The sequence below is a fragment of the Triturus cristatus genome, chromosome 5_1, assembly GCF_964204655.1.
Source record: "Triturus cristatus chromosome 5_1, aTriCri1.1, whole genome shotgun sequence".
NCBI classification, from domain to species: domain Eukaryota; kingdom Metazoa; phylum Chordata; class Amphibia; order Caudata; family Salamandridae; genus Triturus; species Triturus cristatus.
The window spans coordinates 926,974,466-926,994,812 of record NC_140587.1 but is presented as its reverse complement, the minus strand read 5'-3'; the positions used below and the strand labels follow the sequence as shown (position 1 = coordinate 926,994,812).

At 47.3% G+C, this 20,347-nt stretch overlaps 1 protein-coding gene across 3 annotated transcripts in view; it reads left to right on the top strand.

The window, feature by feature from the left end:
- The window catches only part of LOC146832689 (uncharacterized), a 408,998-nt gene that overhangs the window by 305,798 nt on the left and 82,853 nt on the right, over positions 1–20,347 (top strand). For all 3 annotated transcript variants that reach the window (XM_085605966.1, XM_085605965.1, XM_085605967.1), the window contains one exon: positions 6,355–6,552. In XM_085605966.1, the coding sequence (XP_085462092.1) occupies positions 6,355–6,552 (198 nt within the window). The remainder of the gene's footprint in view (positions 1–6,354; positions 6,553–20,347) is intronic.

The following is a 20,347-nucleotide window of genomic DNA, read 5'->3' as shown; positions in this document are numbered from 1 at the left end:
TTACTTTGAAATTGTTGCTACTTCTTAAACTTAGGGTGAACAAAGCAAATACAAGGAGATGATGGACGGAGCGCTGACACTTTTCAGAAACTCACCCCCAGTCACAGATCTGGGTTGAATCCATCATTGTTCTTTAACTCACTTCGCCACCTCAGTTCAGACCCAGCTATATGCAAATCATACTTGACCCTGTTCCTCATGGGAACAGTGCAGCCCAAACAGCCAAGTCAGGCCTTCCGGAAACAAGCATCCTGGGACCAGTTTCTGGGTAACACCCTTCTTCAGCCAGGCCAGCTTGAATCCAGTGGCAAAGTGAGCAAGGGACCCACGTCTGGGCATACCCTGCCAATTTAGGGCGAAAAAGCAAACACCTAACCGGTCCTAGGATGCTTGTTTCTGGTCCAGGGAGGACCTGGCTTGGCAGTTCGGGCTGGACTGTTCCCATGAGTCACAGGGTCAAGACTGATTTGCATATGGCCAGGTCTAAACTGGTGTGGCATGGTGAGCAAAAGAATGATGGCTTTAACCCAGATATCTTGACTGTTTGAATGTTTTGATTTCTTCTGCGTTCCGTCCATCAATTCTCTGTCTCCTGCTTAAACTTAGCACACACTTCTCTTGGGACTGCATGCTGCTTGTACCATAGGTACCATGGATTGAGCAGATATTCGCTCGGAACCTTGTTTTGACCTAACCAGAATGGGTTTCATGAGTTGATATCTGTGCCCCCTGCCAAATTAGTAAGCCCATTTCAGCCAGTTATTTTATGTGGCACACATGTCAATGGATGAATGTAAATAGGCTGCCTGGTTTTAGGTTTAAACCTATAATGACTGATAAAATCCCACCGGAAGGGAAATAGCCCTCGCCAGTGTAAACATATAAACGCTGAAAAAACCCTTGCACAAGCACAAACTAAGCGCCATTCAAATAAAGGAAAAGGAGAGTGAGAGAGTCTTTTTTGTATTTCCTCCTGAAGGGGCCAATACAATGTAACTTGTTATATAAGGTAGCAGTAAGAAAGACTGGGCTAACATTATTCTGTTTTAGTTTTGTTGTTTAGGGCTGTCACTAAAATATTGTATCTTCCTTTTTCAGTTTTGTGGTCTTTGGTCTAAAGATAAATGGGTTAGAAGCATGTTTTAGGTTTTGTTTATTTATTTTATAAACTGTAGAGAATCGGGGAAATATATTTGATTTTCTTGACTAAGTTTGAGTCTTCACTGATAGGAAATATATAGGTTTCATAAGAATCTTTCCCAATATATATCACATTTACGCACAGAGAATGGGTAAAAACCCTTGATACATCAGCCCCCTTTTCTAGTGAGTCAGTATTGATAGTAGGTGAATTGCCAAACACCCAAGCCATTAAACATTCAATGCAAGGTATAGTGACCGGTATATGGGAAAAGAGTGCAGTCACAAAGCATCTGGGATACTGGTGAAAACATGACACCAGACTTTTGGAAAACATGAAACGCAGTGCCACTTGGAATGCTGCTGCAAAAAGTTCTTACCAAGTTCAACAAACATTGGAGTGATTTTGTTTGTATTTGCAGTGATTCAGCGATGTATATGAAAAAGTTGTGTGATAACCTGTCCAAATCGATACCTGACCTGAAGTGCCTCCCTGTAAGATATCCTTGCTACTTGTTCGAGGTTATGCTGAAAGCATCTTTACAATCTTCAGAGTTAATGAAGAATGCTATTGACTTTTTAGTCCATTCTGGTGCACTGTTTTGTTATGTCATGTTAATTTAATTTCTTAAGCGCAACGGTTACCTGAAGGTGTCCTGGCGCTAGCTACTGCCTTTCGATCAGCGAGATATGTGATGACCTATGCAGTGAAATGCCAGGTTTTCAGTCATTTCCTGAATGTCATCAGCTCAGTGGCATTCCTAGGCTGGAAAACAACTCATTCCACACCCTTGCGGCACATGTGACTTTTTATACTGGGTATAACAACGAAGAGCTCTCCTGGGGATGTACCTTTGAAAACGCAGTTTCAGGTGGTCCGGGCCTATTCCTTGAAGGACTTTGAAAATCGTGCACAGGGATTTAAATTGAATCCGTTGTTTCACTGGGAGCCAGTGTAGCTTTTTTAATTCATTTATGACCGAAACAAACTTTAGTATCCTGTTCAGCAGTCTAGCTGTCACGTTTTGCAGGAGTTGGAGTTTGTTTAAATATTTCCTTTGGATATTTAAATAGAGGCTGTTACAGTAGTCCACCTGTGACCGGATTAGGGATGTTATCACTGTCTGTTGACGGTCTACCTGTAAGAATTACATCATTTTCCTAATCATTCTGAGGAGATGGAAACTAGCAAAGACAACCGCATTTACCTGGTCACCAAAGGTAAGTTTATTGTATTTGTATTTTACGGTATTTGTAAAGCGCATCAATCGTCCCAGGGGACATCACGGCGCTAGTACAGGTTAGAGTATACTGCTGTTTGATCAATGCTGGGGTCAGTGTCTAGGAAACAGGATGGTTTTCAGTTTTTTTCTGAACAGAAGGTAGTCGTCTGTTAGGCGAAGGTCGAGTGGCAGGCCGTTCCAGAGGACCTGTATGTCAACTACGACCCCAAGGTTTTTTGCTTTCCTAGTTTGTTCAGGAAGAATCCCTAGTTCTTCTGGCGGCCACCAATCTGGGGTCCAAAAGTTGGCATTATTTCCAAAAAATGAGGACCTCCGTTTTGCTGGAGTTATGCATGGAAACTAAAACACAAATATTTCTCATTTTGTGCTTTGTGTGGCATCACAGCTTATAAAAAAACTCTCCAGGAAGAAAAAAAGGCCTACTTCTCCGAAAAGATCATCGGAGCAAAATCCTCAGCGAAGGAACTTTTTATAACAGTAACCAATCTCATGACTCCCTCCAAACCCATCTTGCATAGTAACCCAGATTTTTGCAATACCCTAGCCTCTTTTTTTCTAAATAAAGTGGAAGCCATTTTCTCCTCGTTTAACAACCAGCTGGGCGAGGCCAGTGATCGGGCTCTTGGGACTACGGTAACCAATAATGCCCCCACGTTTAATATCTTCACCCCATTGGTTAACAATGAGGTTACCAACCTGCTGATGGGGTGCACATCTGGCTCCCCTAAGGACCCTTGTCCGGCGGTGGTAACGAAAATGTCTTCGGAAGTAATCTCTAATACCCTCACCCCTTTACTCAACCTCATAATGGAGACGGGCTATTACCCTTTATCCTGGAAAACTACTTCAATCCTACCACTTATTAAAAAAACCCAATTTAGAGCCAAACGATCCAAACAACTATAGGCCCATCTCCCACCTCCCTTTACCGGCTAAAATCATGGAGAAGGCCATGAACATGCAATTAAGCCTGTTCCTACAGAAAAACATCATATTGGACCCCTCGCAATACGGGTTCCGCGCAGGGCACAGCACAGAGTCAGCATTGATAAAAGCCACGGAAGAGGTCCGTGAGGCTGTGGACCAGGGACGTTCAGCCATTCTGATCATGCTTGACCTGTCGGCAGCCTTCGATACGGTCCACCACGAGGTGTTGATGGGTCGTTTATCGAAGGCCGGGGTCCAGGGCCTGGCCTGGAACCTATTGAAATCATTTTTGGCCGACAGAGTACAAACAGTAGATCTAGGAGGGGATCAATCAAAACCATTTGCTCTTCCCTGTGTAGTCCCACAGGGATCCTTCCTTAGCCCGACGCTTTTCAATATTTATGTGAGACCACTGGCTGCCCTTATACGATCTTTCGGCCTATTTTTAACCTCCTATGCGGATGATACACAAATCGTGCTATCCCTACAGAGAAGCAAAGAAGCAGAAAAGGCCACTAGCTGCCATGATTGCATGGCAGCCATTACTGGCTGGATGTCTGCTAACTCCCTGAAGTTGAATGCAGGCAAAACAGAGGTGATCATTTTCGGGAACCATCCCAACCTCTGGTCCCCTGCCTGGTGGCCCAGTGAGATTGGCCTCCCCCCCACCACCCGCACTTAAGGTAAAAAATCTGGGGGTGATTGTGGAAAGCACTCTCTCATTTGGGGACCAGGTTAGCAGAGTGGTGTCAACTTGTTTCTTTATTCTGAGAACACTGAACAAAATCAAGCTCCTCCTCACGGATGATAGCTTCAGATCAGTTGTATCGGCTCTCATTCTGTCCCATCTGAATTATTGCAACAGTCTGTATTTGACGATTAACAAGAAACATCTTAACAGACTCCAGATGGTACAGAATGCGGCAGCCAGGATGCTCACGGGCACCCCTAGGTTTGTGTCAGTCAGAAATGGCCAACGTTACCTGCACTGGCTCCCAATCAAACAACGAGCCCAATTCAAGGCTCTCTGTACGGTGTTCAAGTCCCTGAGGGGAATCGGTCCGGAAGACCTAAGAGAGCGTATCCAATGGTATGTTCCTGGTAGAGCATTACGCTCAACGGAAGAAAAGCGGGCAGCCATTCCCAGGGTGAAAAAGGCCAACTGGGGCGGAAAGAGCTTTGTTCTCAGAGCCACCAACGCCTGGAACGAACTTCCGTTTTATCTAAGGTCTGCCATGGAACTCCTAGCATTTAGGAGAGGTCTGAAGACTTGGTGGTTCACACCTTAGTCTGATAGGGCCCTAGTGATGGAGGGTTTTCCTGGTAAACGGTGCTTAGCGCCAGGACACCTTCGGGTAACAGTGCGCTTTATAAACCTATATAACATAACAAAGAAAGAGTCATCCCAACGGTGTCACTTAACTGGTGGTTCTCAGTCCTAGAGGCCATGAATGCTATATTATCCATGTGGCAACAGTTTACTGAACCTTTGCTGAGTCATGATGCCAAAGGCAAGAAATGTGAGGATCTTTGATCACATATTGATAGTGATTTGAAAAAAGGTACACTCTATTGCATTCTTAGATTTTTACAGGAAAGCATGACTGCTGTAGTGGACATAATAAAAAAAAAAAAACTAGAGTCTGAAAACACCCTTGTTTACCAAGTGGTGTAGATGTGAAACATCTCCTTGAGAGTAGGCTGGGCGACACTTTTAGTGACTTTGGCACTGCAACATATTCCATGTAAGAGTGCTTGCCACATGGTAAACAAAAATGTTGAGGAGCAATACAGCAACTTTTAATTTACAGTGTGTGATAAATAGCCCTTCGCCAACCATGGCATTTGAAGTCAATGAAGCCTCACTGTGGTACTCTACACAAGTTATAGATCCCTTCCGTAAAGGGAAATTTTCTCCGGAGTTTTAAAAGTGCTGCCTCATGTTTGATCGCTTCAATAACTCTGAGGGCATATGCGCCCAGTTCAACAAATATGTTGCAGAACCTGTTGCAGAGAATCGCAATCTTCAGGTGCACCAGTATTGGCATGGAAAGCTATGTCAGTGGCCAGAGTTAGCAAATTGTATACTGGCTATTTTGACGTTGCCTGTGTCCAGTGCCAATGTTGAGAGGGCCTTTTCACAGATAAAAGTTTACATGGGAAGGAAAGAGGAAGTGTGCATGACCAAAGACTCACTGAAGAAGTATTGTATGGTGTACTACGATAAATTTGATTTGTAAAAATGTATTTTGACCTCATTTACATTGTAGGTATACTATCAGTGCAGAAAACAATCCAGAATGAAAGCAAAAAGTTCAATAAACACTGGAAAAACACTGTTTGTTGTTTTTAATGGTGCGAAAATATGTATCCACTGATAACCACTGTTTTTTAAAGACTTGAAAACACTGAAAAAAAACACACCAGAATTTACCAAAAATAGAAACTGAAAACAGGAAAGCCTACACGTAAAGTAACACAGAAATGTGCTTCTGTTCCACTTCAAATGCATCAGAGAATAGTAAGGACAGAAAAATGTTGGTTGTCAAGTGTTTTTTTCAGTTCTCACAGTAGAGGAAAAAGCAAAAGTTTTATTGGAAAAATTAACCTTGATATGGTGATTCTGGAATTTGTTTTCTGTAGGTCACTCATTCATTGCCTCAAAATGTGAATGAAATGTCCGCTTTAATGAAAAACATTTTGTCGAAATAAATTCCTTTTTTCTAACAGGGAAATGATCTTAACAAGCATTTTGTTCCAACCTGTCTGAAATATAAGTGTGACCATGTTAGCATAAAAGCAAATTCTTCTTATCTCTGCTGTTCTTCTTTGATTGTTTTATTTGTTCCACTTCCATGTCTCTCTACCTCTCCTTTATTGTGAGTGAGCACACCCCAGGTTGATCCTCATCACCAAAGCCGTTGTTATAATATCAACTGCTGTACTAGTTGGCCTGGCTTTTTCTGACTGCTGCTATTGGCCTTAATAACAACACTTATACACTGGTTTTGCCATTTACTAATATGTTGAAAAAACTTTATAGTGTTTTCCCTGAAAATGTCCCGGCCCCTGTGGTGAACAGTGATAATGGACGGAGAAAGAGTACAACTGAAGAAGAGGCAATAGCACCCAAAGCAAAGAGCAGTCAAGTGGTAGAAACCGCATCTCCTTTGACCTCTCATATTCCTCCAGATAATCACAAGCGATGTTCTGCGGATGGACCCCAAAATCATTCACCTGGGTAAGCTTTTTGTGGTATCTATGACATTGTAGCTCAAATTGATTTTAAGCTGTAAATGAGGCCTCATTAGTTTTTGAATGATGTACTTCAATCATAAAGTATCAATAGGGTTATATAACCCATTTAGTGAGAATGGCACATATATTCTAATTATTGTACAGCTGATAGGGTTCAGAGATGTTCACTCTAGAAGTGGTTGTCAAGCTTCAGAAACCAAAACGGTATTGAGGCACCGGCTTGTCACCACATTGGAAACTTAATAGAACAGCAAGGTTTGTAGATTTCTTTAACAAAAATGTCCAGGTTCTGCCCCTGTACTACTTAACATGTTCACCAGCAGGATGAAAGGATTTCAATGAGGAACCTTGATCTCAACACTTGCAACAATGGAAACTAGCAAAGAAATTTAATTTCATTATTGCTAGTATAAAGTTGAAAAATCTTTAAAAAGTCACTTTCCTATTATGAATTTGTGATCAAGATGCACTCTCTGCAGTGGGAAGACACTTATAAACTTTCAGAAAGATGTTTAAAAAAAAAAAAAAAAAAAGCCGTGTTGTGTACCTAAAATGTCTACAACATAAGACCCGCAGTCAAGCTGCTTATATCCTACATACCTCTGGTTCCCTTTATTTTGGTGTAAAGGCATAAGGATTGTCTGTAGTGGAAGCCTTTCAGCGTATCAGAAGCCTTAGGTTGAACATGTTAACTACGGTATAACCATTTGAGAAAGGCACCATCCCTCTGAAGTCCCTTGACTTTTAAAGACCGATTTGCAGAAAAGTTAAACCTTTGGGTGGCATACTACCCTCTGGATGAGAGAGGTATGTGGCCTGAGATTCAAATTCGGATCCAAATCAGCATATCTTTTGGGGTCCTCATGTTTCAATAACCCTTCATTGAAGTAACCCCGACCTCACCATCCAGTGGTAGTTTTTGGTAGAGAGGGTCAAGCCATTTCACTGTTATACTACTTCCCTTCCTGTTCATTCAACATTCAAAACTTTTATTCAAGCCCTGACGATTTCTCAAGGTGCCGCTGATTTTGTCGAAAGCGGCAGGGATGTCCACTAGGAAGACTGGCTTCAAGCCTTGCGACGTCTGTCATCCGCAGATGTTGGTGATGGACCCACATTTTATTTGCCTATGGTGCCTGGAGTGCAACCACAACGCTAAGACCTGCGCCAATTGCGTAGCCATGTACCCTCAAGCTCCTTGCCACCCGACGTGCGACATTGCGACGAGAGGAAGGTCCTGGAATTGGTCGCAGAGTCCAAGATCCTGGTCACATTCCAAGTCATCCGGCCACTAGGCTAAGTCCCTCTTCAATTTTGCTTCGTCTGTCGGATGACAAGACGAGAGAGAATCGTCATTCGAGGCCTGGCTCCGTGGTTAAGCCAGCATCGGGGTCGACCTTGCACTTCTCCAGTTTTCTGGGATCCGAAGCGACCTCCTGCTCAACTGCAGGAGATTTATGAGGCCATGTGCCCCATATTTGAGCTGATGACAGAAACTATGCTTTCCAGGCCGGAGCCTGAGACCTATTTCTATGGACTAGGACTCAAGGAGGATTGGGAGGGGTTGTTGGACCCTAAAGAATACCAGCCTTTAGATATCCAAATGGACTGGTGTGAGGACTTGGCGGAAGCCAGTGGATTGGACACTTCCCCAGATACAAGCATGATTTCTTCCCCCTACAGTCGCTATGGAGGAGGGAACATCCTTTGCAATGGTGGTGAGAAAGGCGGCCTAGGTGAACCGTACGATTGCATGTCTCGATCGCCCTAGGGGACCCCAATTTCCTCACTCAACATCCCACCCCAGAGACTTTGGTGGTCCAAGCCTCTAACTCCCATAACAATCCTGGCTCATTCCCTGCCGCAACTCCGGGTAGGGAATCCAAGAGGCTGGACAACTTAGGGAAGAATGTTTTCTTCCACTAGCCTAGCACTGCGTTCCGTGAACACTACATGCCTTTTGAGCTGTTACTCCCATGTTCTATGGGACTTGGTTGCGCTGGTGCTGCCCATGGTCACATGGAGGTCCTTGCCATAGTCTCCCAGGCTGTTGTCGACCGGAGAGACGCATCTAAGTTCACGATCAGTTGTGGACTGGATACCACTGACTTGCTAGACAGAGCGATTTAATCGATAGTGGCCTTACGGTGCCATGCCTGGCTGAGGACAACTGGCTTTTCAGGGCATGCTCTGGCATTGCTTATGTACATGCCCTTTGATGGCTCCCATCTCTTTGGAAACAAGGTGGATTCAGCGCAAGAGCGCTTTAATGACAGCAGGGCTACGGCCAGGTCTTGGGGCGTTTCCAGTGCCCCTCGCCACCCCCAATCCACCTTCCGTAGTCACGGAAGGGGCTTCCAGCTGACTTTGTACCCTCAGCCACTGCGGCACGCAAGCTTCCCTGCAGCTGTGTGGCTGAGGACGTGGTACCTAAATACCTCTTGGGTCGGGCAGCCAGAAGTCAGGCCATTAAACCACCCCCCCCCCCTCCGGTAGCTGCAGCCTCCAAACCCTTATAATTTATTCTCTTACCATCACGGATGCCCAGTAGGAGACAGGAGGCCTCACTGGACGTCTATGAAATCAGACCAGTGGTTGCTTCAAATTGTCCGAAGGGGCTACTCTTCTCTTAGTGACTTCCCCGCCACCCTTGCCACCTGCTTGCTACCGTTTGACTGAGAATCTGGTATCCAGAGCTTCTGCAATTGAGCATCAATCTCCCAATCAAACTGCCCCTTCTGGAGGATCTTCGGTCACAGCTGCAGGGGAGGGTGCGTCCCCCCCCAAACCTGTCAGCTCTCCACCTTCTTGTGTGTAGATAGAGTTGCAACTGTTGACAGCTTTTGACCACCCGCCCAAAGTCTGCAATATTATTCTGGTAGTCAGGCGTCCCTCCACCAAAACAGTATGCGCCTGCCGTTGGGGAAAGTTTGTGGCATGATGTGCAGAAAAACAGGTTGACCCACCCATATGTGTGCTCCCCCCTTTCTGCTCCGTGTTCTCAGTTACTTCTGTTTGTTCTTTATCTCTGCTCTTGGCACTGTAAAGGGCTACCTGTCCGCTATATTAGCCGGAGTGTGGTTGCCTGATAACCCATCCTTCTTCCAATCCTCTATTGTACATTGGTTCTTGAAAGGTTTGCAACATATGTTTCCTCCTTCTCCCTTCATCATGCCTCAGTGGGGCCTTAATCTAGTCCTGACAGTCCTGACATTCCTGATGTGTGCTCCCTTTCAGCCCTTTTACAACTGTCCTCTCAGACTCCTTGCTTTCAAGATGGCCTTCCTGGTGGCCATAACATCTGCCAGGAGGGTTGGAGAGCCTCAGGCTTTGTTATCCTAGCCTACATACTTGAACTTCTACCCAGGATAGCTGGTTCTACGAACTAGAGCTTCTTTTCTATTGAAAGTCATCACTCCTTTTCATGTTGGCCAATCCATCACCCTGCCAACTTTCTGTTCTTAAGAAGAGGAGCAACTTCACTGACTAGACCCAAAAAGAGCGTTGTCGTTCTACCGTGACCATACAAGAGTTCCAGGTGGATGAACAACTTTTTTGTAGCGAAAAAGAGAAAGGCCATGTAGAAACGGACTATCTCCTGATGGTGTGCTCTGCATTAAGATCGGCCAGCACTGACCAAAAAGCAACTCCCTGAGGGTTAACATGCTCATTCCACCAGAGCCAAGACTGCGCCCACTTTGTTAGCTCACGGAGTCCCGCTCCTGGACATCTGCCAGACAGCAACGTGGGCGCCTCTACACACGTTCAGAAAACACTGCTGCCTGGACAGTCGAGTCTGTTGGGAACGGGCACTTTGTCCGTTCAGTCCTGCAGGACTTTTTGGTATGAAATTGTTTTGCAGACCCACTTCTGGGGAGGTATTGCTTGGGTATCTATTTTAAGGTAAGGAATCTGCGGCTAGAAGTCTCTGACAGATAAGCAAGTTACTTACCTTTGTTAACGCCTTACCTGGCAGAGACTCTATCTAGCCGCAGATTCCTTATTGACCCACCTGTCCTCCCTGCTTTGGGTACAGATGTCTAGGGACATGGTTTTTCCCAGTTAAGGGCCCGAGCTTTCCACACCAGTTGCCAGTGTTCTTAATGGATCCATGCTTCTGGCGTGAAAAGCCATGAAAAGAAACTGGCATCGGCGCGCAGGGGAACAACTCGCGTCACTTCTGGCGCAGATGACGCCACACGGAGCCACTTACCGGCGTGCAGGGCTACTCCTCAAACATTTCCGGATTCAGTCTGATGCCTGGGGATAATTCTACGGTAAGGAAATCTGCAGCTAGATAGTCTCTACCAGATGAGATGTTATCGAAGGTAAGTAACTTGTTCATTTTGGACAAATCCTCAAATTAGGACGTTTGGGTAAATCAACTTTCTGGCTCTCAAACAAAACTTCTAAGGTGAATACTGATACTTCCGTTTTAGTGTTTGCTTCTTTATTTCTATTTGTCCCTCTTGCTTCTGTCCTGGGACCTTGACTTTTCAGTAATTGTAATTGGATCATTAGACCTGATCATTAGATCTGACCCAGCTTCCCCAATGAATGTGCAGTTGCACCACTCTTGTGGTTGCGGTTTCCCTCGTCCTCGGTTTGTCTGATTGCCTGATTACTTTTTCCTTGATGACTTCTTGCCTTTTCTGCCTGTTTGTTTTGTTTTTCCTTTTTTTTGTTCCTAGTTGTTGACCCTCCTTTTTTTTTTTTTCTGCTTGTTGCCCCTCCTTTTTTAGGTCGAGCCTGGGCAGCGCATGCACTGCTCTGGAAGGCATGCTGTATTAATGTATGGATGTGAAGCTCCTCCCAGTTTTTTCATTGGCTTGTGTCATTGTCCATTGTAAACTGTGGCTTTTCATTAGTCAATGTTACTTGTGTTGTTGCTCGGTAGGCTTTATTTACAGCCTCCGAGCACTGTTTTCTCCAAATGCTTTGTCCTGCCTGCTCTTGCCGGCAGGAAAAGGCAGAACACGCTCTCTCCTAATGCGTTTGCAATGCAATAGGTCCCACATTTGTGAGAGTTCAATCTATTTGCATTGGAAATGACAATGCCCTTTATTTATCTGTATGAAAAAAACCCACATAAATAAAAGGCATTGTCATTTACAATGCCAATAGCTCAAACCCTCGTAAATGTGAGACCTATAGCATTGCAAATGCTGGTCTTCTTGTTGCCCCTCGTTTTTTTTTTGACTTGTTGCAGTCCGTTTTTCTCCCATTCGCTGCCCATTTCCCACCTGTTTCCTACCCCTCCCTCTGACCCCCTCCCGCCTCCAAAGACCTACTTTTCTCCTCATTTTGGCTTACTTGTTGCCCCTCATTTTTCTGCTAGTTTTCTCTCAATTTTGTTTTTTCTCCTGCTCTTTGCCTGCTTCCCACCTTGCCCCTACTGCCTTCTCCCAGCTCCCCATGCTCCTCCCAGGGCCTACTTAATGGAGGCCAAAGCTCGGCCGCTCAGCAAGCACGCCAAACGCAAGCCCGTCTGTGCCCACCCACCGATACGATGCCACCGTTCTCCATGCCCTGAACACTGGATGACCAAGCATATGCTGCTGCTACTCCACACTGCAATCTACGGTAAAACCTTTCTCCTGCGCCAGTTGCACCTTCTCTTGCACCTGCACAAGCATGGCCACACCACAAAGCACTGTGCTGACCTCTTGCCACTCCACACTAAAAGAGACACACCAACCCCACTGCGCCTACTCCTCAAAACATGCTCTATTTGCAAGCACTACATCCAAAATATGAGACCTCATCACCACCCTCGACATCGTTTTCCTCACCAAGACCTTTCCCAACCCCTACTCTGCCCCAGACTTCACCACAGCAATCCCTGATGAATACAAAATCACCCCCCAGGGCTGCACTAATAAGCTGGGAGGAGGAATAGCCATCATCCACAAAGACCATACAGTGTACCACTGCCACCGACAAAACCATCTCCCCCATGGAACACCACCTCTTTAAACTCTACACTGGCAGCACAACAGTCAGAGGGACCCTCGCGTACCGACCCCCAGGCCCACGTTCCAGCTTCTGCAACACCATCAAAGACTTCATTACACCCCAGGCCTTCGACTCCAAGGACGACATCTTCCTTGGCGATCTGAATTTCCACATCGATGATCCCAGTGACGACACTGCACATCACCCAGATTGTCCGTGACCCCACGCACACAGCAGGGCACGTGCTGGACTCCATATTCACATCTAGCAACCTAGTCAAGTATAGCCACGTCACAGAACTCTCGTGGACCGATCATTCCAGCTTCTCCAATCCTCTCATCCCTACCCTCCAGATAACCTGGGCTCATCACTGCGGCTGTAACAAAATCTCAGAGACCAACTGAACGAACGCCCTACACACCTCCAACCCCTCCACGTCACCAACCTTGAAAAAGGAGTTAAGGACTTCAGTGCCTGGATCACCAGCTGTGCCTACAGCATCATCCCTATCAAGAACCAGCAACCAGAGAAAATCCTCCAAAACGGCCAGCTGGTACACCCAAGAACTCGGAACAGAGAAATGAGACAGCAAACAGCTTGAGAGGAGATAGGGCACCTGCAAAACCCTCTGACAGGGCAGCGTTCAAGTCCTCCCTCAACCTCCTCCACCCCCTGTTGAGGGCAACAAAGAAGACCGCCCTAGCGACATGCATCGAAATCAGCAGCAGCAACACCAAGGAACTTTTCAACAACCTTAAGGAATTCACCAACCCAGCTGCCAGCGAAAACATCATCACCATCTCGCAAAAGCTGTGCTACAAACTCGCCGACTTCTTCCATGACAAGATCGCAACCATATATAGAAACTTTGAACCACAACCTACAATTATGGACTTCGTCGACATGCACCACCTCAACTGCCACGTACCACAGACTGACCACCTGGAACCTCCTTTCCACCCAGGACACCACCTCCACCATGAAATCCATCAACTCAGAAGCTCCTACAGACCTATGCCCACACCACATCTTCAATCTTGGAAACCAAAAGATTGGCCAGGAACTCCCCAACCTGCTCAACGCCTCAATCTCCACTGCAACATTTCCAGATGCCTGGAAACACGTCGAAGTCAGGCCACTTTTCAAAAAACCCATCACGATCCCAGCTAACTTAAACACTATCACACAATATCCCATCTCCCTTTTCCAGCCAAGGTATTGGAAAAGATCATCAACAAGCAACTCATGACAAACCTGGTGCAGAACCACCTACTTGAAGCTTCCCAATCCGGCTTCCACAGCAATCACAGCACAGGGACTACCCTGATCGCAGCCACTGATGACATCTGAACCCTCCTCGACTAGGAAGAAACAGCTACTCTGATCCTCCTCGACCTTTTGGCAGCCTTCTACACCGTACCTCACCACACGCTGATTGCTAGACTCCACCACATTGGCATCCAAGGAGATGCACTCGGATGGATTACCTCCTTTATCACCGGAAGAACACAGAGGATCCACCTCCCACCTTTCACCTCCGAACCCAAGAACATTACCTGCAGTGTCCACAAGGACTCATCCCTCAGCCCATGCTCTTTAACACATGCATGATTCTGCTGGGCAACCTCGTCAGATCGCATGGTCTCAACATAATCGCCTATGCAGATGACTCCCAACTCATACTCTCACTCATCGACAACCGCACCATCACCAGGACCAATTTGCACAGATAAATGACGAGCTTCGCCGACTAGATGAAGAACAACTGCCTGCAGCTGAACATGGACAAGACGGAAGTACTGATCTTTGGCAACAACAGCAACCCATGGAATGACTCCTGATTGCTTACAGACCTGTGATCCACAGCCAAACCCTCCAGCCACACCAGAAACCTTGAAATCATCATTGCCAACAAGCTCATCATGGAACCACGGATCACCGTCGTCTCCTCCAACTACTGCCTCACTGCGCATGCTGCATAAGATCTTCAAGTGGCTACCACTGCACACGAGATCTACCGGGAAACAGACCCTCAAAACCAGCCAACTAGACTACGGCAACGTTCTCTATGTAGGAATTGGGGCACCTCTCCTACTAAGATTTTAAACCATACAGAACGCTGCAGCCAGACTCAACCTCCCACGACAAATCACGACAAATCCACATCACACCCCACCGCCGGCAACTCCACTGGCTCCATGTACAGAAGATATACCAATTCAAGCTGCTGACCATGGACACAAAGCTCTACACAACCAAGGGCCCCCCTACCTTAACCAACACCCCAACTTCCACTATCTGGCGAGTAGAATACGCTCCGCCTTGTTATCACTGGCCATACTCCCTGGATCCGCAGGAGCAGAAGTGGAGGACGCTTCTTCTCTTACATCACAGCAAAGACCTGGAGCAGCCTCCCCTCTAAACACCGGAACCTCATCTCACTTCCGGAGTTCGGAAGAGCCCTCAAGACCTGGATGTTCGAATGAGCCCCAGGACCTGCAACTGCCTGGATACCCTATCGCGTGATTAGTCATGCTATACACACCCTGATTGATTGATTTGTTGTCGGCAGCATAAACCCCCCACAGACCATGAAAGTCGTTGCCAGCTGGGGATCGTAGTTTTCCCCCAGCTTGACCCGAAGTACGGTTTTATCACTAAGGACCATTGTAAGAACAATCATTCAAAATGTTAGTTATCCTCTCTCCTTACTGTATCCCTTGTGGTGAAAGTATAGTCAGTGGAGCTTTGGGTCTGAGGGACTGACTAACCGTTTATCTTTAGACTTAACAACTCTAGTGTGGCATGGTATTGTTTCTCATAACAAGCAATTGTATGTATTAAGTAGCTCTTAGAGGTAACCCCAGTCAAAAACCAGTTTTGTGTGACTCCCCTATGCTACACATTCTGCAAACTGTTAAGCTAAGTATAAATTAACCTTCCTCTGGCGAAAGCTGACTCATGTTGGACATGTATACATCTTTTTTATGCATGACAAATGTAAGACCTAAGCAAACACAAGGATATGATGGACGAAGTGCTGAAACTTTTCAGACACACTCCCCCAGTTACAGATCTGGGTTGAATCCATCATCGTTCTTTAGTTCACTTTGCCACCTCAGTTCAGGCCCAGCTATATGCAAATCAGCCTTGACCCTGTGCCTCATGGGAACAGTCCAGCCCGAACTGCCAAGCCAGATCTTCCCTGAACCGGAAACAAGCATCTTGGGACTGGTTTCGGTGTAACACCCCTCATCAGCCTGGCCAGCTTGAATCCAGTGGCAAAGTGAGCAATGTACCCACGTCTTGGCATACCCTGCCAACTTTGGGCGAACAAAGCAAACACCTAATCATCTATCTTTTGTTGTATATATTTATGTCAGCACTGTAAAACGTGCTGTGCTCTACAACTAAAAAAAAGTGTTATCTTGTCTTTGTTGAACTCATATCTCGGGTCTAAAGAAGAGGCTTAATTGAACCTCTTTTTGGTGTGTGGAAAACCCTGAAGCTGAGACATTGCATGGTGCGTGTGCATCTGAGATTTTGATAGCTAATATTGAATCTCTTCTATTACCACACTACGTCCATATTCAAGAGGTTTATCATGAGATAATCTTGATTCTTACAAGCTAGTGGTACTGTATTAGTCATTATTTTTTAATTTCTCTTTAAGGGGACAGTTCTAGCTTAAACTGTTATTGGTGAAACATTTGGCATGTTTCAAACAAGATATCCACAGTATATAAATAAGCCCTGCAATATAGTTAAACGTTTACTTAATTTTAATACTGAAAAGGAGTTGATCTCCATTGCTAAGACTAGAGATCATAGAATAGCTGATCTTTCACAAGGAGCAAATGCCAGTGATCTTCAAGGAGAGAACAGCTTCTATGATGCTTTCAAAGGCTATGAAACACTGCTATTTCTGAATGTATTTTGAAGCAAATAATCACGCATTGGCATTTAGCTGCTGTTGTATCCCATTATGTGTAGAGTGGGCTGGCCAATTATTCAACACAATAAAAGTTATAAATATGTGTTAATACTGATCAATAGAATGAAGTAAGATTTAGAGAGGGAAGAAAGTTAAAAATAATAAAGAAGCTAGGAAATGCATTACTTTGATACACAAAGTTGTGTGGTGCCCCCAGTTAAATAATTAATGGGAAAGATTAATCCAATTCTTTTATTTGGATTGCCAATTTGGCTTCCTCAGATGATTCATGTAAAAGACGAGCTGGACTAAAGGTTATATTCTTTAGTCTGCTGAGATAGTGTCTATAGAACTTGAAGTAGTGTCAGGTTGGAGCAAAGCATGGTGTCATTTCTTTCTTTATTTGTGTTTTAATGTGTGCAGCGCAGCACCTAAAACACTCTAAACATTCTTACTTAAATAAATATGGCTACATTAGTCTCTATGCCACTTATTATGTGGTTAGTTATAATAAAACTTGAAGGGTTTTTATATATATATATAGTACCACATACCTAGTATATTTAAGATCAACTGCAAAATTTCTCTGAGAGCCTACTCAGAGATAGTGGATATATCAATATTGATGTGAAAAACGTGTATATTCAGAACTGTGCATTGTATAACAGTGGTGGCATGACGGTCTATTGGGACAGTTGCTATGTCTGCTGTTTAGATGCGTTTTACAAAGTTTGGATTTGGCTATACAAGAACTCTCTGGGCCTTATGTAAATACACTACCTATAGGACCATAAATCCTAAATGCAAGGCAGAAGGAAGAGAATAATGGTTACTTTCCTGAATCAGATACTCTGCAATTGCACATTGTTCCAGAAAAACCAAGGATGCCATTGTAGATTAAATAATTTGTTGCTAAAATGAAGTTTGCTGTCTAAATTTAATGTATTTTGATAACTTTATATCTGAAAGAAACACGTTAGTTAGATTCCTTACCTTAGAATATCCCCAGGCGTCAGGCTGGATCCGGAAAGATTTTCGTCAGCAATACCCTTGCGTGTCGCTAGGCGTCGTCTGCGGCTCTGCGTCCGTTGTGATCGCTGGGATGACGTCGTGTGAGTACTTAGACGCCACCCTCGCGCGCTGATGTCAGTTCTTCTTTTTTCCACGCCAGTAAGCGCAGATCCGGGAAGAGCATACCCTTTAGTCATTTTTTGACTTAACTTTTTGCACTTTTTTGGTTCCATCTTTCGAGTCGACCTCGACTCCTGGTGCCCGTAGGGATGCCCGGGTTCAAGCCGTGCGATGCCCGTCACCGCCTGATGTCGGTCACGGCTCACCACCACCGGTGTCTCTACTGCCTTGGGGCCAAACATGATGCCGAGTCGTGCCTCGACTGCCGGGCCTTGACCTCGAAGGCTAGGCGGCAGCGGTCCCGCAAGCTGCTCGAGATCCGGCAGTCGGCTCCGCTCGTCGGGGTCGAAGTCCTCGCATTCCGGTAAGTCGAGGCGCAGTAAGAAGTCGAAGAGGCAACATCGCTCTTCTGACTCCTCTCGCCGGTCGTGTGACTCGGCTGAGGGTTTGGGTGGCAACACCCGCGCGGCTCCGTCGGAGCCGCAGGAGTCGCATCCGGCCCCATACCCTCCGGTCCCTGGGCCTAATGCGACTCCGAGCGAGATCCGAGACTTCCTCGTGGCCATGAGGAGTCTTGCTCCGCCGTCGAGGCCAGCCGGCGCGCCTTCGGGCCCCGCAGGTCTGACTGGGAGGCCTAGCGAGCCGGCGGCTCTCGCCCTGGCGCCGTTGTCGACTTCGGTCCCTATGCCACAGGCCCCCGTGGGATCCAGGCCTGGATCCCAGTAGATGCCAGTTGACCCCTTCGGAGCCGCCCCCGGCACCGTCTTCGGACAACGTCGTCCCCAGGTTCAGTCCCGTTCCGGCGTCGGAGCGACGCCGCCCGGCACCGTCTCCGGCGCCGATGGATGAGCAATTCATCTACCGCCCGACTACGACCTTTCAGCCTGTCTACCAGGAGTCGGATGACGGGGACGACTGGGAGGGGTCTGAGGATCCTCTGGCACAGCAGTGCCAGTTGAGTATGGACTGTGCAGAAGAGCTGGGGGATGCCAGTGGTCTCGACCCCTCCCCTGACACTGGCTTCATCTCTCCTCCCTCCGTGGCTACAGAGGAGGGTGCTACCTATTCTGTGGTGCTGCGCAGGGCTGCTGAAGCCCTTCATCTGGAGCTCCCTGCAGTGGCCGTGAGGACTAACCTCCTCACTGAAGTGCTTCAACCGCCAGTAAGCTCCTCGGAGCCTCTACTGCAGTTCAATGAAGCACTGACTGACGTTCTGATGGGCACCTGGTCCAAGCCCTCCACAGTCACTCCTGTGGACCGTAACGTGGACCGGCGCCACCGCCCCGCACCGGGTGACCCCAGCTTTCTGTCGGTGCACCCCACCCCTGAGAGCCTGGTTATCCAGGCATCTACCTCCCAGACCGCCTTCCCGTTCGCTCCTCTGGATCGGGAATCCAAAAGGTTGGAACAATTTGGGAAGAAGCTGTTTTCCTCCCTTAGTTTGGGGCTGCGGTCTATCAACACCGCGTGCCTTTTGGACCGTTACACCCACTCCTTGTGGGAAACGGTGGCGGATGTGCTGCCCCAGTGTCCGGAGGAGGCCCGGACACGGCTCGCCCAGGCTCTTGCTGAGGGGCGGGATGCAGCACGGTACTCGATACGATGTGGGCTTGACACCACAGACTCGCTAGGTAGGGCAATTGCGACCATGGTGGCGATTCGTCACCACGCCTGGCTGAGATCCACAAATTTCTCCGGGGATGTCCAGAGCACCCTCATGGACATGCCCTTAGATGGCCGTCGCCTTTTTGGCGACAAAGCGGATAGTGCGCTGGAGCGCTTTAAGGACTTCAGGGCTACGGCCAAGTCCTTGGGCCTCTCGGCCCCACGCCTGCAAACTTCCGCTTTTCGCCCCTTTCGTGGCCAAGGAAGGGGCGCCCCCACACGTCCGTCTAGCCACAGGCCGCAGAACCAGCCTCAACGCAGTCGCGGACGTGGATTCCGCCGAGGCGGAGCAGGGGGACAGAGAGCCGGTCAGCCCACATCTGCCCCAGCAGCATCTGCCTCCAAGCCTTCCTAGTCCAAGCTTTCAGGCCCATTTCACGCCAGTAGGAGGCAGAGTTCGCCATCACCTGCTCCACTGGCGTACCATCACATCGGACAGGTGGGTGCTGCAAATCGTCCGAAGGGGCTACTCTCTCCCCTTCAAGGCAACCCCCTCCAGCCATGCCACTGCCGTACCACCGCATGTCGGGGGATCACTTGCAACTTCTGCAGGAGGAAGTTACGGCCCTCTTGCCAAGGGGGCCATCGAGCGCGTTCCTGGCCCAGAAGTAGGTCGGGGTTGTTATTCCCACTACTTTCTGGTTCCCAAGAAGGGCAAAGGGGGCCTACGCTCTATCTTGGACCTCAGGAGCGTCAACGCCTTCCTCTGGAAGGAGAAGTTCAAGATGCTCACCTTAGCTCAGGTTCTGGCTGCCCTAGACCCTGGAGATTGGATGGTAGCATTGGACTTGCAGGGCGCATATTTCCACATCCCCGTCCTGCCGGCCCACCGGCGTTACCTGCGGTTCACGGTAGGCCACGAGCACTTTCAGTTTACTGTGCTCCCCTTCGGCCTCACCAGTGCCCCTCGGGTGTTCACGAAAGTGATGGCGGTGGTCGCAGCTCATCTGCGCAGGTTAGGGGTTCCAGTCTTCCCCCTATCTCGACGACTGGTTGTTGAAGGCGGGCTCGCCCCGTCTCCTACCTCCAGAATACAGCTGCCCTTCTGCATTTGCTGGGGTTCTCCATCAACGTGCCGAAGTCGCATCTGAGT